Source organism: Dreissena polymorpha, chromosome 6, assembly GCF_020536995.1.
Source record: "Dreissena polymorpha isolate Duluth1 chromosome 6, UMN_Dpol_1.0, whole genome shotgun sequence".
NCBI classification, from domain to species: domain Eukaryota; kingdom Metazoa; phylum Mollusca; class Bivalvia; order Myida; family Dreissenidae; genus Dreissena; species Dreissena polymorpha.
This window is the reverse complement of record NC_068360.1, coordinates 77,692,175-77,714,690: the sequence shown is the minus strand read 5'-3', so window position 1 is coordinate 77,714,690 and position 22,516 is coordinate 77,692,175. Positions and strand designations below refer to the sequence as shown.

Here is a 22,516-nt window from a genome sequence, read left to right as displayed (position 1 = left end):
CGTTAGGAAACGGATCAAGTATCATTTAGAGAACAACGTTTCCCATTTATTTATTGGCAAATTTGATAATCGCAATTCTTAAAAAATACGTCCTCTGTTGGTTAATGCCAGTTTACTAAATTAGTATTGTCAATACTCAATTAAAATGCTCGCGCTGGTAAACTGAAGTGTGACAAATAGGACAGACAGACAGTTTAGTTTGACTTGTACAATGTACATCGTCAACAACACATAATAAAAACAGTACAATGACAGTAGGCTCCAGTTGTATTTCATTATATTAATAGCTATTAAAGACAACTATTCAATAACTAACAACTCATCATAATTAGCGTACTGAAAGTTTATGTTAGTTGAATGTAAACAATTAAAGGTTCATACTACTGTATATGAACTGACAAAATAAACACAAATGTTCGCCTTTCCAAGATCTATATTCGATTTAACGTGAAAAGTTACGCAAAGGGTCTTTTTCACGTTTTGGAAATTGACAAAATAAAAAAATTGTTTCAGATTCGCACATGTTCGTTGTAGTTATGATATTTGTGAGGAAACAGTAATACTGAACATTAACCATGCTCGAAAATATACATTATATACATCATTAGACGATTTAAAAACCGGAAAATTATAAAGCGTTGCTACACGAAAAGATTGAATAATTTAGACAGTTCTATTTTTGTCGTTATATTTTGTGACACTTCGAGGATTGCTTATACAAAGTATGAAATACATCATTCATTGCATGAGCATGGATGGCCGAGTGGTCTAAGCGTTAGACTTTTATTCCAGGGGTCAGTGGTTTGAGCCCAGTTGAGTTTTTTCCATAATTGTATTCTTGTTTTTACTGGAGCTTTTAAGATCCAATGTTTACATTTATCAATATCAAGCATTTACTGACAAACTTCAATATCTGTGAAAATGCCCCTTTAAAGAAAACGATTCAAGATTCAAAACGATAAAGGTTCATACTACTGTACATTAAATAACAAAATTAACACAAATGTTCGCCTTTTCCAAAATCTATAATCGATTTAACATGAAAACGTGTGTGCATTCATATCCAGATTTCATTGATCTGCATCGATTCCGATATACATTTTAGACTAAACAAATATTACATAAACATTGTAATTAAGTCTAGACTATAACTCTTGTAATGTTACGACGAATTAAGTCCCTTTGCAAACAACCTATATGATTAAACTACAACGCATAACCACGTCTGTTTACAAACAAGCGTTGTTTAAACCAGCGTTGGTTTACATTACAAAACTGTGTAATTGAAGTAGCTGTATGTAGATTATTCGCAGTCTTAACAAGCATTCATTGCGGATTGTTGTGTTCGTTAGAAAGCTCTCTCTCTCTCTCGACATGGGTAAGTCAATTTGTTTGTGTTTAAATTTAACGTACTTCGTATTTCAATAATGCCGTGCATGTTCTGCGTTTTACATTTTGTTGAGGCTGCAAATGATCAATAGTTTGCGTGTTCGACGTATTTAATTTGCTGTGACGTAAATATCAGGTTGGAAAACTTATTGGTACTGCTATATTGTTTGAGAAAACATGCAATCATTTGCTGCATAACTCTATGCGCAGAAATAGATGCAGTAATTCATATTCTTCATACTTAGTTGGTGTGGAATGTGTACACTATAATTATTGTGTTAATGCCATTGCGGGAAATTTGTTTGTAAAAAATGACATTGACTCAACTGTACGTGCACTTATGTAAGAATAAACGTACCCGGCTTAGAACGTCAGTTAAAAAAAAGAGAACATGAAAAAATATGCGGTTACGATATGATACTCATGAATGTATCAATCGTAGGTATTTTTTTTTCAAATATTTTTAAATCGACTGTTAGGTTCTACTCATGGAAACTGCATTGTTTGTGGGCAACAAAACTCCCTCAATACCCCACATAATAGGACTTAACATCTTTAAATGGCCCCGCATTGTGTTTGCGGTGGCAAAATAAAATATTGATACGGGTCATAAAGCCTTTATAACTTGAGCATTTACACAGTTTAAGAGCTTATCGGGTTCACAGAATATTTGTGTACATCGAAAGTCCATTTTAACACTGTATTCAAGCAAGCAAGATAATGCCTTCGGTTTAATATACTAAAATTTGAACTACGCAACACCAACGTGTCGCGTGTACATGAAATAGATAGCACAGCCTTTTTTCGGGAGTTTGTAATGTTAATAGAGATCATAACACAGCGCAGTCAAACATGACTTTTATGGTCGGGTGACAAACCATCTAAAAAGTGGTTACCTGACTGCAGCATGTATTGGGATATTTACACAGTTTTAAGGTCACTTTTGTTTAAATGACAACACATAACACCATCGAATAAGGTCTTTTGCATGTGTACCTCGTGTAAATAGAATCAATTAGCGAGTTTTAAAAAAGAATAATAGTCTACCTTAAGTGTGTTTGAAAGTTATTTGTTTACTTAATGTAAACTGTGTTATTTGTTTTAAATCAAATCCTTACATTGAAAAACAACATATTGTATTGTATCATTAAACCAACACTATGGATGTTAAAGGGACATCGAAGTACATAACATGCACGTAGTCAAACGTCGTAATTCAAAACGCATAATAAATGACAGATCGATCATTCACAACCGAAGAAAGGACATGTTTGTTTTAAAACTGCGATAAATCAATGATAACTCATACGTTAAGAGACGTTTGAATGTAACGCATTCGTACTGAGAGCGGATTCTACAGCCGACGTATACACGTGGCATTGAGATCTTTGTTTGCCGTTTGATAAACATAAAATATTAATCTGCACGCATGCATTGCATGCATTATCTGCTTCGTATATGGATAACAGTCGCTGCAAGACAATAATGATTCAACAATTGTGTCTTGGCTGTGAAGACTGCGCATAATGCATGTGCGTAAAGTGTCGTCCTAGATTAGCCTGTGCAGTCCGCACAGGCTAATCAGGGACGACACTTTCCACTTTAATGGTATTTTTCGTTTAAAGGAAGTCCCTTTTTACCGAAAATCTAGTTTCAGCGGAAAGTGTCGTCCCTGATTAGCCTGTGCGGACTGCACAGGCTAATCTGGGACCACACTTTACGCACATGCATTATGCCCAGTTTTCTCAGAACAAGACACAATTTAACTAATATAAGAATGATAAAGAACATCGGCATCCAGAAAATGTTTCGTATTGGTTTCATTTATCTTGTTTCAGGTATTCTTTTTGTAAAAGTACAAACGTTTACTTTGTTTTAGCAACGATATGTCTCTTGAATCCTTACTTGTTTATGGTCATTATAATATTAAAATGTTTTCTATAACAGGTTTAAATGGCAGCTTATTGATCTTGTGTATACACAACGCACACGTATGTGTAATGATCTTAAAGTAATAACACTTGCGGTTCGGACCAATTTGAATTTATTGTTAACAATACAAAAATATGACTGTGTTATGCTTAGCTTGCTGCAAAGGCCCCGGATATGCCACGCCCATGGACGCGTACAGGAACGGCGCCCGTGAGGAGATTGTGTATATTCCGTGTATTGTTCCGCCGCAGGATCGGACCAAGAGATGCGACTATCTGGCCACAGTCGATGTCAACCCAAAGTCGAAAACGTATGGACAGGTAAACGCTTAATAATTTATTGAGACTTGTTATGAGAAAACTGGGCTTAATGCATGTGCGTAAAATGTCATCTAAGATTAGCCTGTGCAGTCCGCACAGGCTAATCAGGGACGACACTTTCCGCCTCAACTTGATTTTTGGTAAGGAGGGACTTCCTTGCAACTAAAAATACTATAAAAGCGGAAAGCGTCGTCCCTGATAAGTCTGTGCGGACTGCACAGGCTAATCTGTGATGACACTTTACGTGCATGCATTTAGCCCAGTTATATCAGAAGGCGGCTCAATTGGTCTGCAAAGGTTAATTTAGGAAATTATTTTCTTTTTTATTATTGATTGTTACGGATAAAATATATATTTGGGAGTTACGATGCTTATAAATTACATAACTAAGGCGATTAAAAGCAGCCTAGAATCAGAGTGTTGACAGGTAAATAGCGATAATGCGAAAATAAATTAGTTTTTGCGAAATTATTTAACACATATTTTAGATAATGTAGAAAAAAAAGTAATTGCTAAAACTGATTTGTTGCCTCATTTCTTGTTTCGGTCTTCAAATAATTTCAGGTCTTGCACAGAATGTATCTTCCATATATCGGGGACGAGGTACACCACACCGGTTGGAACGCTTGTTCGAGTTGCCATGACGACCCGTCCAAGTCACGCAACCGCTTGATCATGCCTTGCCTTGACAGCGATCGAATATATGTAGTGGACGTCGGCACTGACAAACTTGCACCAAGAATACACAAGGTCGATTCCATTCCTATATGTATAAACTAAATCAGGAGACTCAGAACAAACATGCTCTTCCATACAATGATGGTCCAAAAAGATTTGTTGCTGGTATCCTTTACAATCAGCTCAATATAGATGTCACAGCACAGGTTATGTGAGCGACCAATGCCCCAATCTGAAAGGACATTATCACACTTTGACGTTAATAGTCAAAATCGTACAATGTTAAGCTTTTCTGGACTTTACTTTCATCAGTCTTCAGACAATGTTCACATTCTTGGTTGCATTTACTTTCTATGTGGTCATAGTGTGTCACGTGACAGATCCATGTAGCTGGCCCTCACGTCAAAGTGACATAAGATAGTGTAATTAGTAATGAATAGCTTGTCAATACATGTACTTTGAAATATCTTATTAACACATTCCGCATGAGAGAATCGCATGTCATGTATAAGATTTATCCTTAGATCAACTGTTAAGGTCGCCAATTTAGATTAAAATGCATTGTGGTAATGATGCACTGTATTCGGATATCATTTTTTAGACAACAGGACATTAATAAATTTGCAACAACATTTTCATCACGTGGACATGCCTAGTCACAGTAAACATGCATTTATTATTCACCAAATCTAAATTTCTAAAGCAATCATATACAAAATGGAGTAACATTGAAATAAACCCGGACTTAAATCAACACAGTTATTGGCCTTTCAGAAAAGATTAAAGGCCGGATAGAGAAATAATCAAGTCCAAACTTATCTTTCCCAGTGTATCTAAAATATAAAATGATATAATATTAAAACTACGCTTAATAAATATCTATTTTCACTATTAATCTGCACATTTTTTTACGGAAACATTGCACCGTTGAAGAATCTGCTATTTCTACTTGTTTTAATTTTACCATCGACTGGATCAAAGCTTATTACCGCTTTCGCACCACTAACTTCATAATTGTTCAAATTCTATAAAACGGACTCGCGTCTGAACGACAGCTGCTCCTAACCCCTCGCATATGCGGACTTATTATTGAGATACTCTTACTGTTTGAAATGTCGCAATGATAAGACTGTCATGTTTACTCCCATGGTATTGCGCGAGTTGAGCCTCTTGTTGAGTCGCGTTCTGAGAAAACTGGGCACAATACATATGCGTAGTGTCGTCCCAGATTAGCCTGTGCAGTTCACACAGGCTAATCAGAAACGATACGTTCCGCCGAAATTGGATTTTTGCTAAGAAGAGACTTCAATTAAACGAAAAATGTCATAAAAGCGGAAAATTTCGTCCCTGATTAGCCTATGCGAATTGCACAGGCTAATCTGGGACGACACTTTACGCACATGCATTATGCCAAGTTTTCTCAGAACACGACTTTATTGATTATAATTTAGGTATGCATTTTTATGTATTTATCTTCAAAAACAAAACAAATAACAGTTTTATCGAAGTTTTATCATTGTCAGCAGCCAACGCACCAGCCGGGGTATAAGTATACTGCTGCCTGTGGATATGACTGGAGTAACATGTTCTGCATAACATATGGAGCCCGTGTTTTGAATCATGTAGAGTTGACAGGCGTAAACTCGATGAATGTTATTATTCACATAAGTTCGAGCAGAACTTCATCGGCGCTCTAGTAAAGAAAGCAAGCAAAAAGTTTATATTTAGTTCAGCCCAGTAATTCAGCTATGGCGCTCAGCTAGAGGATTGTCAATTTCTTGTGCAAATAACAATTCTCGACGTTAATACGAAGCATGTCGTTTCTTCGAGTAACGCAACGCAACACACTTACCTTGTGTTTTCATTGTCCAGATTGTTGAACCAGAAGAGCTGCACGAGAAGGCAAAATGCGGAACACCTCATACCACACATTGTCTCGCGAGCGGCGAGATTATGATAAGTTGCATGGGAGACGGTCATAAAAACCCGAAAGGTAAAGTATGACTAAGAAGTCATGTCTTGGACGAATTTACTTCTTATTTAATGCATGAAAGACTTTTAGAATACAAGTTATTTCATAGGACGTACGTCTTTGGTATAAACTGTTAATGCATCAAATTCTTTGGAAAATATAAATGACAAGAAAGTTAACTAACTACCCACGTAATGCGAGTGTGACGTTAATGACACATGACACGTGACACGCAAACGTACACCAAAGAGGCCGATACGTAACACAAATTAGGCATTCTATCTTAATTGGTTTAAATAAAAATTGATAATAAAACAGGAAATGTTGTTTGTCATAGCACACACAGTATGTAAGGTTTGAATGACTTTAGTAAAACCCCAAACATGAGGAATGTAGCACAATTAAAGACCAATCGAAAGACAAGCCGTTTTGGTTATCTGAACGATAAAAAATCCCTAAAGGGCGTTTTCAGAAAAAGAAATAAGGCAGCATGAGTCCATTACGAAGGTTTTGAAAAGTAGCTTAAAATTCACTTCATGTTATCCTCTTCTGTGACTGAATTTCATCTTATGTTAGGCTTGTGGATGGGGACGGTTATTAATGCTAAACTTGGAATCTGCGGAAATAAAACAGCTTTTATGTATTCGCAATTCGATGCATCATCAACATACCCAAACTGTTCTTAATTGCTACGTGCATTCTAGGCAGTTTCGTAGTCTTGGATGGCGAAACTTTCGAAGTGAAGGGTACCTGGGAGAAAGGATGCGGCACCGAGTTTGGTTACGACTACTGGTACCAGCCTCATCACAATGTCATGGTCAGCACTGGATGGGGCAGTCCAAAGGCTTTCTTCTCAGGGTTTAATCCAAAGGACGTTGAGGAAGGTACGGTTTTGCTGGTCTCTTAACTGCGTATGTCAATTACAAGTATATTCTTTTCAAGGGAAAGGAGTAATAGTGTTTAAATAACAATATAAATATTTGGAAATTGAGAACATCACCCTATGGCTAGTTCACGGTTTGTTCATAAAACTAAGATATTTCTAAAACTTGGGATAGAAATACTTAGATGAATGTATATAGTAAAGACACCGAGGCAATTTATGAGGCTCATCGGCGAATTAACCTTTTCAGTGCGGGAACCGAATTTTGAAGGCCTGTGCAAACAGTTTGGATCCAGATGAGACGCCACAGAACGTGGCGTCTCATCAGGCTCCAAACTGTTTGCTATTCTGATAGTATTCTTTGAAAAAAAAATGAAGAAAATGCTAATTTTAGAAATCTAGCAGACGACATTTAAGCAGACGACAAATTTCCCAGCATGCAAAGGGTTAAATGGTATTTACATCAATAGATTGGTTACATCCCCTTATCTTTCGCTACTCTTTATATATATTTATATATATATTATAGTCAACGGTTATATTCAACGGAGGACCAGTTAATTACATCAATTGACGCTTGATGTGTTTCAGAGTGTTTCGTAACGCTATTCTAAATCGTAAAGCACTTTTGAGATGGCATCTTACGACCACACGTGTGTGTGTTTTATCAACAGGACGATATGGCCGCTCACTCTACTTCTGGGACTGGCGTGAGCACCGACTGATCCAGACCTTGGACCTGGGGCCCGAGGCATGGATGCCGCTAGAGATCCGTTTCCTGCATGAGCCAACCGAGGCCCAAGGATACGTCGGTTGTGCTTTAAGCTCAACCGTTTTCAGATACTTCAAGACCGCAGTAAGTTTGATATCGCAGAGAATACTATGTTAGTATTATTGTGTACTTGAATATGTCCGACGAGTTGAAAAACGGTTTCCACGGTGAGGCAGCTCAACCTTTTCAGATACTTCAAGACCGCAGTAAGTTTGATAGCGCAGAGAATACTATGTTAGTATCATTGTGTACTTGAATATGTCCGACGAGTTGAAAAACTGTTTCCACGGTGAGGCTTTCCGAACTTTGTAAGCCTTTCTGAGCCGATTCGGATACATTCAAGTACACAAGGGCAATAACATTTATCAATGCGTACTTATATCAAAATTATTTGCGATCTTTCCCGGTTACGCCACGCGAAGTAGTCCTCATCAGTTTAATATAAAAAGAACAGTATCAAGAAAAAATATCGCCAAATGCCTAGATTCAAAGTTAATCATAATTTCAAATGATACAAACTCAGGTAGGAAACAGAAGGTTTTGTTCAAACTTAAATTCTTGTTTCACATAAAGAAAATACCAACAACAAAGTTGGCTGCCATATATCAACATACAAAACCTGTAACCAACTTCAAGCATAATTAAACATATATCCCCACCTAAATTGTTAATTTTAGGTTATAAACAACTCTTCTTGTCAAGCATTTTTACTTACTTGAATATACAATTCAAACCGCTACTGGCTTATCCTCTTAATACCAACTTTCTATTGTTTTTGCCCAGTCTGTTTGATGATTCGTTGGTTTGTTTGCGTCAAACTTAAACATTGCCATAACTTTTGAAATATTGAAGATAGCAACTTGAATTTCAGCATGCATGTGTATCTCATAGAGCAGCACATTTTGAGTGGTGAAAAGTCAAGGTCAATGTCATTCTTCGAGGTCAATGGTCAAATATATGGGGGACATCTTGTTTAATGTTACTAATAACCGAGTTGATTTTCGTCTAGTTGTGTTTGTTTTGATGATGCGTTGAAAATCTGCATGTGGCATACCCGATACATTTCTACATCGCCATCTTCCTTTTCCAATTAAAAACAGTTGATGTAAGCAGTCAATTATTTTTGGATAAACATTCTTTGATCAGCTAAAAATGAACGACCTTTTCTTCAAAGAAATTTCCCTTAAAATAATACGTTAATATCATTCCTTAAAGTTAAAAAAAAAACAATTCACGCAATTTTAAAATTTAATTATTTTTGATATCAGTGACAATGTTCTAAATCCGCATATTGTTCAACCAAAACACTTAATTTAAAACATCGCGTACATTCTACATTACTAAAGAAATCTCAAAAGCAATATCACCGATTCCCTTCGAGCCATATATCCCAACACTTTTATTGGGACGATTGAACTTTACCGGTACGTAAAAAAGAATTGAAAGAAGGATAATTTTATCGTTGCTAAGCGCGCAACACCAAACACCTAAAGGAACACCTTATTATCCTTTTATCCTTTATATTTCCTTAGTATACGACTGCGTTTATGCATAAATTAAGTGTTTTTTTCATACACCGATGAAATGCAGAAAAATGAGAAATAATTACAACACAAACTGATCTTAAAGCTGAAATTCTACCGTGGTAAAGGTCATAAAAGTCCTTTTTAATCTAATGCTGCGTTTACACTATGTTCCCGTCGACCACGGCAATCACGTTTCGGACCACCGTGGAGGAAACGGGATAAACGTGGGGCAAGTAGGGGAACGGGATAGTCAAACGTGACACAACGAGGTTGCCGTGCCAAAATTTTGAACTGTCAAAAAATTTGCCACGGAAGCCACGGCGGAAATGAGAAACTTGATAGAACTTGTAAACGCAACACAACTCAACAGTACGTAGCAGGCCGTAACAGAACCCTAAAAGGGTCCTTACTCTGACGGGAATCCTATTTATTCCCCGACCTTTTAAGTTGCAATCAAGTTCTGCTACGTTTTGTTACGTTTTGTCAAAATTACCACGGCAAGAAAGGATAATTGACAGCCGTTTTGCTACGTGTTTATTCCGACCCGTTACGGTGTGCTGCGTTTTGCAGGCAGATGCGTTACGGCCAGTTGAGTTATTGTACGGTCTGACACGATTCGCGCGGTCTGAAGATGAGTATATAAAAGCCGTGCTATTCAAAAACATCGTCAACTAAAATGAAGTATGGTATGTCCTGATTCTAGTCATCGTTCAGAAGAGGGCATGTTTGCGGGAACCCTATTCCAGACTGTTCAAGAAGTTCACAAAGTTCGGAGTCATTATAGATTTGGGCATCAGACATATGTCCAACTCCACCGACTTCAATCCATATGAAGCGATACCGGGCATCTACTGATGCAAGGAGATGGATACTGTAAAATCCCTTATATCGGGGTAGTTGTGGTAAAGGGAACCTGTGTTTGGTGGCTTGCTGATAGCAGCATGCTTCCCGTCTAGAGCACCAACTGCATGTCTCAAATTCCACTGTCTTCAAATTCCTAGGAGATAGATCGCCACTCATCGGGTGTCACAGGAACGGTGAACACTTTGTCATTGTAGGCCTGGACAATAGCGCTGCATACTTCAGGAACCATATGACAAATTGCTGCCTTACTGCACCGAAACGCATAGAAGAGTGATGAGTAATTGTCCCATGTAGCCAAATGCCCCAGTGCTAGTTTCAATCCAGGTTCTCGTCGAATAGTTCTGGGGGCATCCTCAGATAATTCTAAAAGGTGTTGATATCTTCGTTACGGAGTTACCTGGTAAGAAATGCATCAAAGTGGCTTGCTGCTGCCTTTTAGCTTCTGATGGCTATGGACGAACCCACATCGACCTTGGCCTCCTTCTCCGTCTTTTCCCTGACTTTTCAGCTCTTTACAATGCAAAGATTTAATTAATGTTGCAAATAAGTAGGCAAACACAAAAACATCCTCGTCGTTCACATGCATTTTACTGGAATTATTTTGTTATAATAAATGCTGTTGCTTGAGAGTCTTCTTTTATACCGGGAGCACAACCGTGCCCGAAAACTCTCGGATGTCCACATTTGATCTGCACGGTACCTTGACAGAACGTGACAAATGAATGACAAACGTGTACAACGTGTTAGACCCGCATGACAAACGAAAACAACTTTCGGGAACTTAACGGAACGCATCGTACCTTGAAGCATCATTTATACATCCGCGACAGACCGTGGAAGAAAACGCAGCGCACCGTCGAAGGGCCGCGCTTTCGCTTCGACGGCACGTCGCGGATACCTCGATAAACCGTGAGGAAACTTAGCACAACCTAGCAAACCTTGGATTAAAGGTCAAAAATTGCAAAAGTCACACGGCGCGATACGTTTTAAACAAACGGGACTGCCTTGGCTGCCGCGAACTTAATGTAAACGCAGCATAACGTATGAATCTATGTTCAGTTTCGGTTTCATCTCCGGGTATTTCGTTGAAGTTCGCGCAAAAAATGAATATTCATGTTTAAATTTGCCTACAAAGTGGGTTCATCGGAAAATGAAAAACCGGTCACGTGAGCAAATTATACAATCAGAATGCAGCATTCATACGAAAGTGACAGAAGTTGTAATTATTTAAGTCTTAACTGACCTTTAACCGAAAGTGAACGGCAAAAAAAATCCGCTATTTACACGAATTTACAGTGTAAAGGCTGGTAGGCATGTGAAGCAAAAATTTACATGACACCCAGAATTTCCTTCTTGCATCTCTTTTAGCAGAATGATACATTTTGATATTGAGATTCTCAGCGATAGGAAATATCGACGCATTTTTTCACGTAGCAGATGGGCCGACTTAGTATTTTGTGTAGTTAGTAATTTGGTGACACCCCTTTTAGCCGACTGAGTTGATAAATATGGTCATCTGTTAAAATAATTCCTCCGTGATGTTTTGTAGATAACTCGATCATACAAATCATTTATGTTGACCGTGTTATTTTAACTGAGCTTAGTCCAAACTTTTTGGATTCTTAAAATATTAGTTAATGTTCTTTTTTAAATTTAAATAAGCATAATTATTATGAAATTATTGTTCCAAAGTCGGGCACCTGGAGCGCAGAAAAGGTAATCGCCATTCCCAACAAGAAGGTGGAGGGCTGGGCCCTCCCGGATATGCCGGGTCTTATCACCGACGTTATCCTATCTCTGGATGACCGCTTCCTGTACTTTTCCAACTGGGCGCACGGTGACGTTCGCCAGTACGATATCACCGATAGATGCAACCCGAAACTGGTTGGTCAGGTAGGTTAACCGCAATGTTTACTGCTTTTTTTAGATCGTCATATTCTCCTGCTACTTCATATCGATAAAAACTGAGACATGATCTTTGTGGGTTATAATGATGATTGTAAAATAATTGAATTTACTTGACTTCTACATAGTGTTAGTTATTTCGACATAATTTGTTACTCTTTTTACATATTTTTAGGACTTGAGTGTATATAGCGTTTATTCAGAAAGATTAAAATAAAATGCTTGAAGTATTTAATTTCAATCAGAATGCAATACCTGTGCGTAATGTGCCGGCCCAGATTAGCCTGTGCAGTCCGTACAAGCTAGTAAAGTACCGCCTCAGATTAGCCTGTGCAGTCCGTACAAGCTAGTAATGTGCCGCCCCAGATTAGCCTGTGCAGTCCGCACAAGCTAGTAATGTGCCGCCCCAGATTAGCCTGTGCAGTCCGCACAAGCTAATCAGGAACAGTACTTTCCGCCCTGACTGCATTTTCGCTAAAGGATACGTCCTTCTTAAAAATTACATAAACGCTTAAAGTGCAATAAGCCAAGTTTACCCAGAACGAGTCCCATGTATGTAGCATTACTTTTTGGTCATGGGGCCGCCTTGCAATAGGCATTCACTTAACAAGAAACATGTCGCGATGCCTTTTTATAAGCATTCATTTAGCTTGGAACCAACTTGTTGCCGTTGTTATACAGGTCTGGCTTGGTGGAAGTATCTGTCGCGGCGAAGGCGTCCGGGTGACAGAGGACAAGGAGTTGAAGGTGATCACATTTTACCTACGAGAATACCATATTTGTATTCGTAAGAGACGCTTCCAAAATTGACAATCATTCAATTATCGGTTGAATAAATGCATTTTATCGATTCAAAATAAGAGCATATGGTTTATGTTTTGAATAATGGTCATGCATGCGTGTTAACATAAACAGTTGTGTTTTATTTTCATTGTTTTCCGTTATTTAAGTTTTCAATTGAGAATTAATAGCAAGATAGAGCGTTGCCGGGAAATGCAAAGAACAATAATGATAACGTTTGCTTCCATAATTGCTCGGTTATTGTTCGTTTTTGACGCTGCTGCGAAGCATCGTCGAAGTTATCATATCATGAAAAAAAATCTCAATGGCAAACTATGTAAAGACCGAACCAGTCCGATTGAGATAGCTCGATTTTTCTAATCGGTATACCTCGTTGATTATCATTGATAAAGGTATAGGAAGCTCAGCTATAAATAGGACAGCATATTCTGGGAAAAGATTTAATAAGTTTGAAAACGTTAATTTTAAATCAGTTATATTCATTCCATTATATGTTTATAGATCAATGAAACAACTATGCATTTTCTGTATTGTATTTGACATTTGTCGTGATTCAGCAAATAAATTGCGAATTAAAACGTGTATAATTAACTTTCAACGCGATCATGAGTGTAAAGAAAACGAATTATTTCGAACCTGTCATTTGTAAACGTTGTAGAGACTATGGTATATAAACAGCATAATAGCCGTATCATATCTGTGATACTCGCTCTTCTGCGTGCTTTCTCATTTTGCATATTTTATAAACTTTTCAAACATAAATTACAGAACCACATCAGTGCACATATTATGTTTGACAATTCATTCGTTTGTTGGATATTGTTTGCTGTTTTAAACACATAATAGGTCATATCGCGGAGATTTAGTTAACCTTACCCATTTGTTCATGGGCGAACTCACGTATTCAAGTGCTCTTACGACTATGTGCTCATACCCACTTTTGATCGGGAATCATCATTAAATTATTGCCGTACTTGACGAACAAACATGCCTAAGCTTATTGAATTATAGAAAAAGAACAATAATCAAAAGAGAAAAAGTATATGTTCTTGCATATGGGATTGTGAAATCACGTCCGTACACATAGCATCATTAACTTAGCAAAGGACACAACGAAATATAAAGTTTGGTATGATATACATGTGAATTTAAAGAGCATGGTGTAATTAAAGAGCATGTCAAGTTTTGAATTTATATGCTGAAACGTAATGTTATAACATACAAACGTTTTACTGTAACAGACAGTTTTTTAAGATAAGTGGTACAGAAAATACACGTCGAATACCTTTTTAAAGATATTTCTTGTTATATTTGATCGAGAATGTAACCCGCCTACCAGTTACGCTGAAAGGATCAAGTTCCCCACGGGTACTACTTCCCCGTACCCCCAATTTTTTTCGTACCCTACATTTTTCGTACCCAATTTTTTTTCGTAATCAAATTGTTTTCGTACCCAATTTTTTCTTCCCAAATTTTTGTCGTAACCAAATCTTTTTAAGTACTTAGTTTTTTTTGGGCATAATTGTTGTACCCAAAATTTTCGTACCCATTTTTTCCTACCCAAAATTTTCGTACCCACATATACAATTGTGGTGATGTAGATAAACTTAAATCGATGCTTTTATATCAATCCTGTTCAAAAGCATCGTCACACCAGTACTGTCAGTACTTTGATTATACTTAAGTTGTGTGTGCGGCTTTACTACTTATCACGCATTCACAGCGTGGTTCGCACGTTTTCAACACTTGATTAATTAATGAAACCAAACTTTCAATACCCTTTGTTTATTCAGCTTGCGTTACATTTAAGTACTGCCATAAAAAAATCAGTTCTTCTAGTGTTCACAATTATTGCCATAAAACTCAGACAAACAATAATTAAATCCAGACTGTTTATTGTTGTTCTTTTTTGACATTAGGAACAGCCGACGCGACCCCGAATCAAGGGCAAGGAGATTTCTGGCGCTCCCCAAATGCTTCAGTTGAGTCTGGACGGAAAACGTCTCTACGTGACCACTTCTCTTTTCTCCCCTTGGGATAAGCAGTTCTACCCGGATATGTGCAAGTAGGTTCTAACTTGTAATTCAACTTGTCTGTCGGTCGGTATGTCGATCTGTCTGGCTGTCGGTCCGTATTAAGGGATTTCTCTATTATTCAAGTTGTTTTCACCGGATCTTAACCAAACTTGGTCAGATGTTGTATCTAGATGATGTGTAGGTCACCTTCGATTATGGGTCATGTCGGGTCAAAAACTAGGTCACGAGGTGACTTAGTGCGTTTTAAACATTGAGCATGGTATCCGCTCTCTAATTCAAGTAGTTTTCATCCGAGCTTCACCAAAATTGGTCAGAAGTTGTATCTAGATAATGGCTAGGCCAAGTTCGAAAATGGGTCATGGCAGGTCAAAAACTAGGTCACGGGGTCACTAAGTGCGTTTTAAACACTGAGCATGGTGTCCGCTGTTTTTTGTGAAGACAACATGCACAATATTCATTGTCAATGCGGCGGTGGGGTTTTTAGTCACGTCTGTGACAAAGCTCTAGTTTATACTTCATCTGAAGGCTGTCCCTTATGTATCGGAATATGGTTAGGTTGATTCACTATAAATGAAGATTATCTCTTTCATAAAGATGCGTTGCATATATGTTATTCTACAACAGAAGATGCACTCTCATCTATTCGGATCGGTCCAAGAATCTATATTTTCTCGTAGAAATGTAGACTCATGTCATAACCTTATTGATGTATATATCTTTTGACGATCTAAAGGTATATTAAGGTCATATGTCAATTAAATGCGTCTATTATCTACATTGTACCTGCACGTGTAAAAATAACTATACACAAGCCGGTGAGTACATTATATTTGCATCGAGATGCAAGTAGTTCTTATTCAACTTGAGGCTCATAACAGGTCGTGTATACACATGATATGCGGTTCAACGCCTTGCAGATACATTCTTTTTACGATGGTCGTTTCACATAACTACGTGTTAATTTCCCTAATATATTCAATAAGGTCAAAGCACACGTAATTTTTATCAGTCTCACACTACCGCAACTTTTTATTTATATTATTTGTATAAGTATTACTGGGATCTCTTCCATAGATAGAGATCTAATTGAATTACTCAAACGTTTCTTTATTTTTTTTTTGTAACAAAATTTACGATTAGTAATATCAGAAGCTTATCTGATAAACAAAAACCCTTTTAAACTTTAAACATTTGATTATACACAACGCCGATTTGTATTACAGGAACGGCTCAATGTTGTTGCTTGTCGATATCAACACTGAGAAGGGTGGACTTAAGCTCAACACTGACTTTGTCTGCGACTTCGGCCTTGAACCTGGTGGTCCCGTACTCGCGCATGAGATCCGCTACCCTGGAGGAGACTGCACCTCCGATATCTGGCTGACGGCTACGAGTCCAAAATCAGGTTCATCACCGATCTCTAGAATGTAGCCGTAAAAGTTCCTTGACGTTTATTGGTGCAGTTAACACGCTTAACAACTACGTCTTGGTTATTTGATTCTCGAACACATCTTTGACTTTGGTATAAGGCCGACACATGACGTAGCTTTCTAGGTTACATTACACTAAGTATTTGAGTTCATTTCTTCTGGTTTAAAAGCGATTTAGCGATCGCGGCTAGGCCTTTCGTATTTATTACCTGCATGCTATATGTGTCTTCAACATTTTGGTTCTATTAAATATGGATTACGTTTATAGATGAACGTTTGGGGTGCGTTTTTTGAAGTACGTGGTTTCAAAAAAAAATCACTCCCGAAACTTTGTTTCCCGAGGGTGCTTGCATTTGGGCGAAATTTTCTTTATAAGAAGTTTGGAGGTGCTACATTTTTGACTGCAATTATTGCTAGAAGACATATTTTATCTTAAGAAATGATAAAAGTCTTTCATATGATAGACAAGAAAAATGCTTTATTAATTAGGCGTTTTCAAATGGGACCCTATGGGAATCGGAATTAGTGTAAATTAAATCCAACCTTCTACTAATAAGTTGAAATACGCTCAAAAGGGCATTAGAACAAGAATATACGATCGTATTGGTTTTTAAAAACAAATATTAGGGTGTTGGAGAAAATACTGTAATCCACGTAATAAAGAAGTTTTTGCTAGAACATCAATTTCGGTTGTTGAACAAAAGTTTGATATACCTCAATTTTGAGTAACACACAATCATTCATGTACGAAATTCATGTATACATGTACTATCGGTCAATTGCCATATGTACGTGCAGATTTGTTAATAGGACTTACATTCAATTTTAGGTCCTGCAACACATACGAGTAAACATGTTAGTATCGGCGTAAACTTTTCCGTAATGAATTGTATTGATATAAATACCATTTTATATGCGGTACCATTACAAGAATAAAAGTAAATACATTTTATATAACATTACTCGTACATATTCATGTGTTGTTTGAAGGTTTCAAACAATATAATGGTGATTTTATAATCGTATATCCTCGCTTTAAGTACACGTCGTACATCTTATGTTTTTACTGTTTGGTCGCATATACGGCAAAGGGCCCCTTAATGAACCAACGATACGTAGAATTTGCACGTACATTTTTAAATGTATTACTTAGTGATACAGATTTTTTCTTAAAAGTGCAATTACATTCAATGCTAAAAAACAATGTAGGTATGTTGAATATGTTCATTTAACCAAATTGTGTTCTTTAGCAGTGCGTGAAAAATAGAACTACAGTTTGAACAACTTCCGTTTTGTGTTGATAAGACATTTACAGGTTCCTTGCGTCAATGGGCCATTATTAAAACTATGTATACATGTTAACACGGTATTGTTATTGTGTATTTAATTAAATATTGTTCTGCTTATATATGCATTCGTTTTATTCAAATTTCTCCATACTAACTATCGTGTCAAAATACCATGTTCATGGTTCTTTTTTTAAATTAATAGAAACGGACTCAAGTTTCAACAACTGTTTTGTTTTTCTTTTTTTAATTAAATACAAATTCTTAGTTTAATACAACTTTATTATAATCATTTTAAGATAATAACTTGAGAATAGCAAGTCATATACAATAATAATATTTCATAAATATTCTTTGCGTAGAATAACCTGCGTGTGTGATATTAAATATATGGGTGATCGAATTGCAGCTTGTCATAAATTCAGTTGCATGTAAATGCCGTATTTTACAGTTTTTAAAATATAAGGTTATATATCTTCACTCGATCTTTGACGGTCGATTGCGATTTATTGTGATCAAGAAAATCTTAAAACTGTTAATTGAAGCTTTTTATACATACTGTTGTATTAACTTTATGTTTCGTTGCTGATATTTGTTTAATTGAATTGTTTTCAGTTTCACTGGAATAAATGGTAACTACAATTAACATTCATTTGTAGCTTTGCTTTCAGAAACCAACTAACAACACTGACTTTCAAAACTTTTTAGTAGTTGGTGGTTATTTGTGATCAGGTTGTGGTGGTAAATACGTATAAATATATTTGCACATCTACAATGTTGTAAGATTGGTGCGGGTTAACACTAATTATGATTTACATTCAACCATTTAAATGATAAATTATTGTCATACTAATACAAAAGCTTGAGTTGCTAGGTGCTGTTCATTATGTTGAGCTGTTATGATGTTTGTCAAAACGTTTAGAAACTTGATGTCAACATACTGTTAATAAATTTCAACATAAAACTAACAACATTTGAAACTCCTTTGAAATATAATAATCACTTAACAATATACACATGTAGTTTGTAAACATATATCCAACGAAATACGCATGTTGTCGGATAAAAATATATATTAACATGTAGCTTAAATTCTGTGTGGTCTATTGATACATTATTTTCGTAAAATTTTATTTCGTTATTTGTCTATCAACAAAGCTTTACTACTCGCTTCTTACGCGCTTTCAATCTGATACCTTTCTATTATGTTTACATGACTTACATGAGTTTGGGTGATGACCACCGTGCTAGACACACATCGGTTTATTCTGAGCCAAAAACCTCTATACAAATTCAAACGGGTAATATATGAGTCGCGTTCTGAGAAAACTGGGCTTAATACTTGTGCGTAAAGTTTCGTCCCAGATTAGCGAGTGAAGTCCGCACAGGCTAATCAGGGACGACACTTAACGCTTTTATGGAATTTGTAGTTTCAATGAAGTCCCTCCTTACTGAAAATAAAGTTTAGGCGGAAAGTGTCGTTCCTGATTAGCTTTTGCGGACTGCACAGTCTAATCTGGCATGACACTTTACGCACAAGCATTAAGCCCTGTTTTCCCAGAGCATGACCCATATAATCAAATTAGCATTCGTTTTTAAAGCAATCCACTCGTCTTTGCATTTGCGTCAATATGGTTTACCTAGAATTTAGTGGGGGCACATTTATTCTGATACTTCATCATTATATCCGTTTTCATCCATGTATTTACATGTACATTTGAACTAAGAAATGTGCACTGCTTCTTAGCAAGGATGCTACTAAACAACAGTGCTGTAATTTTAAAATTGCATGCATATAATGCATTTATCTTAACTTTACAATTACACTTTTTGAAAAAGTCCTTAGTCACCACTTTAATGATTCACATGAATTGAATAAAAAAGAGAAATAATATGAAAAAAATCATGCAATCTAAATAAATCGATCGGCCTTATGTTTTTAAAATCTCATTTGGCTTGCCAGGAGTAGTGAACACGTGTCTCTATTTGCACAGTGGCTATACCAAAACGGACGTTCTACCGTATGTTGCGATTGCGTAAATGTTCTATATCTGTATTGTTTGTCGTACTAACTAGTTCTTGGTTTGAAATTAGAAAATATTATACACAAATGTTATAAGAACGTTATAAAAGTAGTATACAACTATCGTAATGTTGCTGTCTATAACCTGTCACTAATGTTTTCCTCATCCTAACCTACTCAAGTATTAACAGATGACAGACATAATCGTGTAGTCAAGTTAATGTTTTCAATCCAGTGACAACATGCATCACGCTCTATCCGAATATGTCTTGCACGATCTGATCGTAAAAATTCAATAATGCACTACACAGTTTCTAAGTAACGTACCTTATCTGTCAAAGCAAATAGGGATATTCGTAGACATGGAACGGTTGTATTTACCAGCCGTCGAGAAATAGTGTGTTAATCATTTCCAATCTAACGTAAAGATATTAATATTATGCTAAATTTATATTTAAATGACGGCCCGTATTCACCCACCGATTCTAAGACTTAAGAATAACGAATAGACTTAGAGCAAAGATGAATACATCCAGTGTTGAAATGTAAATGGTTACCACTGGTGATTATGTGTTTAACAAAATGTTCTACAAGACTAATGATGTAGATAGAGGTGGTTAATGCCAATTTTTAATCAAAATTTTAGAAATTATTGATATTCTTATTTAAAGAATTTTCTTTATTCAAAGACCTAAGTCTAAGAATTGTTTAATGAATACGGGCCCAAATGACGCATGGCGGAAAAGGCTAATGCTTGGCGATCTATGGTAAAGCTCACGTGCTGAAGTCTTACTTAATATACTGTGTATTTCGTGAATAAATTCATAGATGCATGGAACACTTTTAATACATAACTCATATTCCAATTGCAACTTGGCTATTCCATTGGACACTGCACGCAAGTAACTGACCTTCACCGGTTTGATGTTAAAACAAACTTTCCTTTAAATACATTGCTACATTTTAATATATTCATACATTTCTATACATTCGTCTATGTTATATATCGTCATTTGAAAACGTCTTTAATGCAGTAAGTGTGTATGTTCTTGTTATATTTTATGAAACTAACATCACCATAAAAGGATAGGTAGATCGGAAAATTTGTTTTCTATTACCATTTTACAATGCGTTACATACTTTTGTTCAGTGCCTATTCCAAGCCTTTTTGTAAAATTTTGTTGTATATATATATATATATATATATATATATATATATATATATATATATATATATATATATATATATATATATAAATGTCAAGTTTGCGAAAATAATGGGATGAAGGAAAAAAGTCAATTTAGGCCAAACTGACCGATATTTCAAAGTGAAATACAAAAAAAAATTGTGGTAGGAAACAAAATAAGGTTGTGTCGTATTACTGGAAACAAACAACTTTTAATTAAATAGACTCAATCAATGTATCTGTAATGGCAACATATGGTTTACGTGAAGTAAGTGAACACATTTATGTTAATTCTAAATAGTGTTGTGGTTATTGCAACATTAATTGAATGTTTACCATTTTGTCCCCGGGGAAAACGATGAATATGTGAATTTCCTTCATTGACATTAATGTAATTTTAATTAAATGCTTTGCAGAAGCGAGTGCGGTTCACCTTTGACCAAATCAAAAGCAAGATGTTCCATGTGAAAGCTTTTGCATGTTCGGACAATGACGGCATACAAAAAAGACTGTATAATATGAAATATTATTTTGCACGTGTATATTTATATTTTACGTACAGGTAATCAAATTAAAGCGTTTCAGTACACGCATAAATCTATGATGTAGTGTAAGCATTATTTTGTTTTGTTTTGTTTTGTTTACTTTTTCTTGTTATTAAACCAAGTTTGTTGAAATATGATATAAGTTTATAATTATAACGATTTATGATTTGCTCACCCCTTTTTTCTGTTAACTCCCCTCTTTTGCTTTTGAACTACTAAATTCTTAATAAACTTTATAGGATATATGTATATGTGTTTTGTGATTTCAAAATAGCACAGAGCTCGTTTCAGTTGTCCATGCTCGACATATCAAATACAAACTATCTATGTATACATGTTCTGTTTATTTGCGATATTGATCATCAACCCGTGAACACATTCGTTAAGCTATACAATTTTATCAGTGACAGCTTGAATGTACATACTGCTGATAAAAGTAGCACACGTAGTTTTGTTTTATTTTGATCGATTGTAATCGATTTAGTACTAATTACCAAACACTGAATCTGAGGGTTTGAAAATGTACTTAAAACAATAACAGACTATGCAATCTAGATGTCTTGATAAAATATATGCCTTGATTTATATCAAATTTATCGAGCTATCTTAGATATTAATTGCTGCATACACACGTTAACCTACATTTACAACTTACAAAACTTACAAGAAGGGACAGAAAATACAATAAGGCTTTAAATATCTGGATAATTGGATATATATATATATTATTTATAGAGAAATGTACTCAATGCATGCAAACTTTAACCTGAATAAAATAAGCGCACAAACATTACAAGTACAAAAGGGGGATAATGATGCTTAAAGCTGCCTGTGCCAATGGGTATTTATCAGTGACTGGTTATAAAGACCATGAACACATATAAACATCGAGATATTGTGTTGATGCAATGTTTTACCTTAAAGTACAAACATGGACTTAATTAATTCTAATTCTACTGAACTGCAT

At 36.0% G+C, this 22,516-nt stretch overlaps 1 protein-coding gene across 2 annotated transcripts; it reads left to right on the top strand.

Moving 5' to 3' along the window:
* The first annotated feature begins 1,215 nt into the window (after positions 1-1,215).
* Positions 1,216-21,794, top strand: LOC127833716 (methanethiol oxidase-like). 2 transcript variants are annotated; one of them, XM_052359139.1, is made up of 12 exons: positions 1,216-1,378; positions 3,475-3,641; positions 4,206-4,391; positions 6,192-6,312; positions 6,996-7,175; positions 7,849-8,030; positions 12,029-12,229; positions 12,923-12,988; positions 14,962-15,107; positions 16,302-16,483; positions 18,410-18,426; positions 21,421-21,794. In XM_052359139.1, the coding sequence occupies exons 1-11, from the start codon at positions 1,375-1,377 to the stop codon at positions 18,421-18,423; spliced, it is 1,449 nt and encodes a 482-aa protein (XP_052215099.1). In that variant the 5' UTR covers positions 1,216-1,374; the 3' UTR covers positions 18,424-18,426; positions 21,421-21,794. The 2 variants fall into 2 exon arrangements, with proteins under 2 accessions (XP_052215099.1, XP_052215098.1); XM_052359138.1 differs by lacking the exons at positions 18,410-18,426; positions 21,421-21,794 and having other exon boundaries at positions 16,302-17,914.
* The last annotated feature ends 722 nt before the right edge of the window (positions 21,795-22,516 follow it).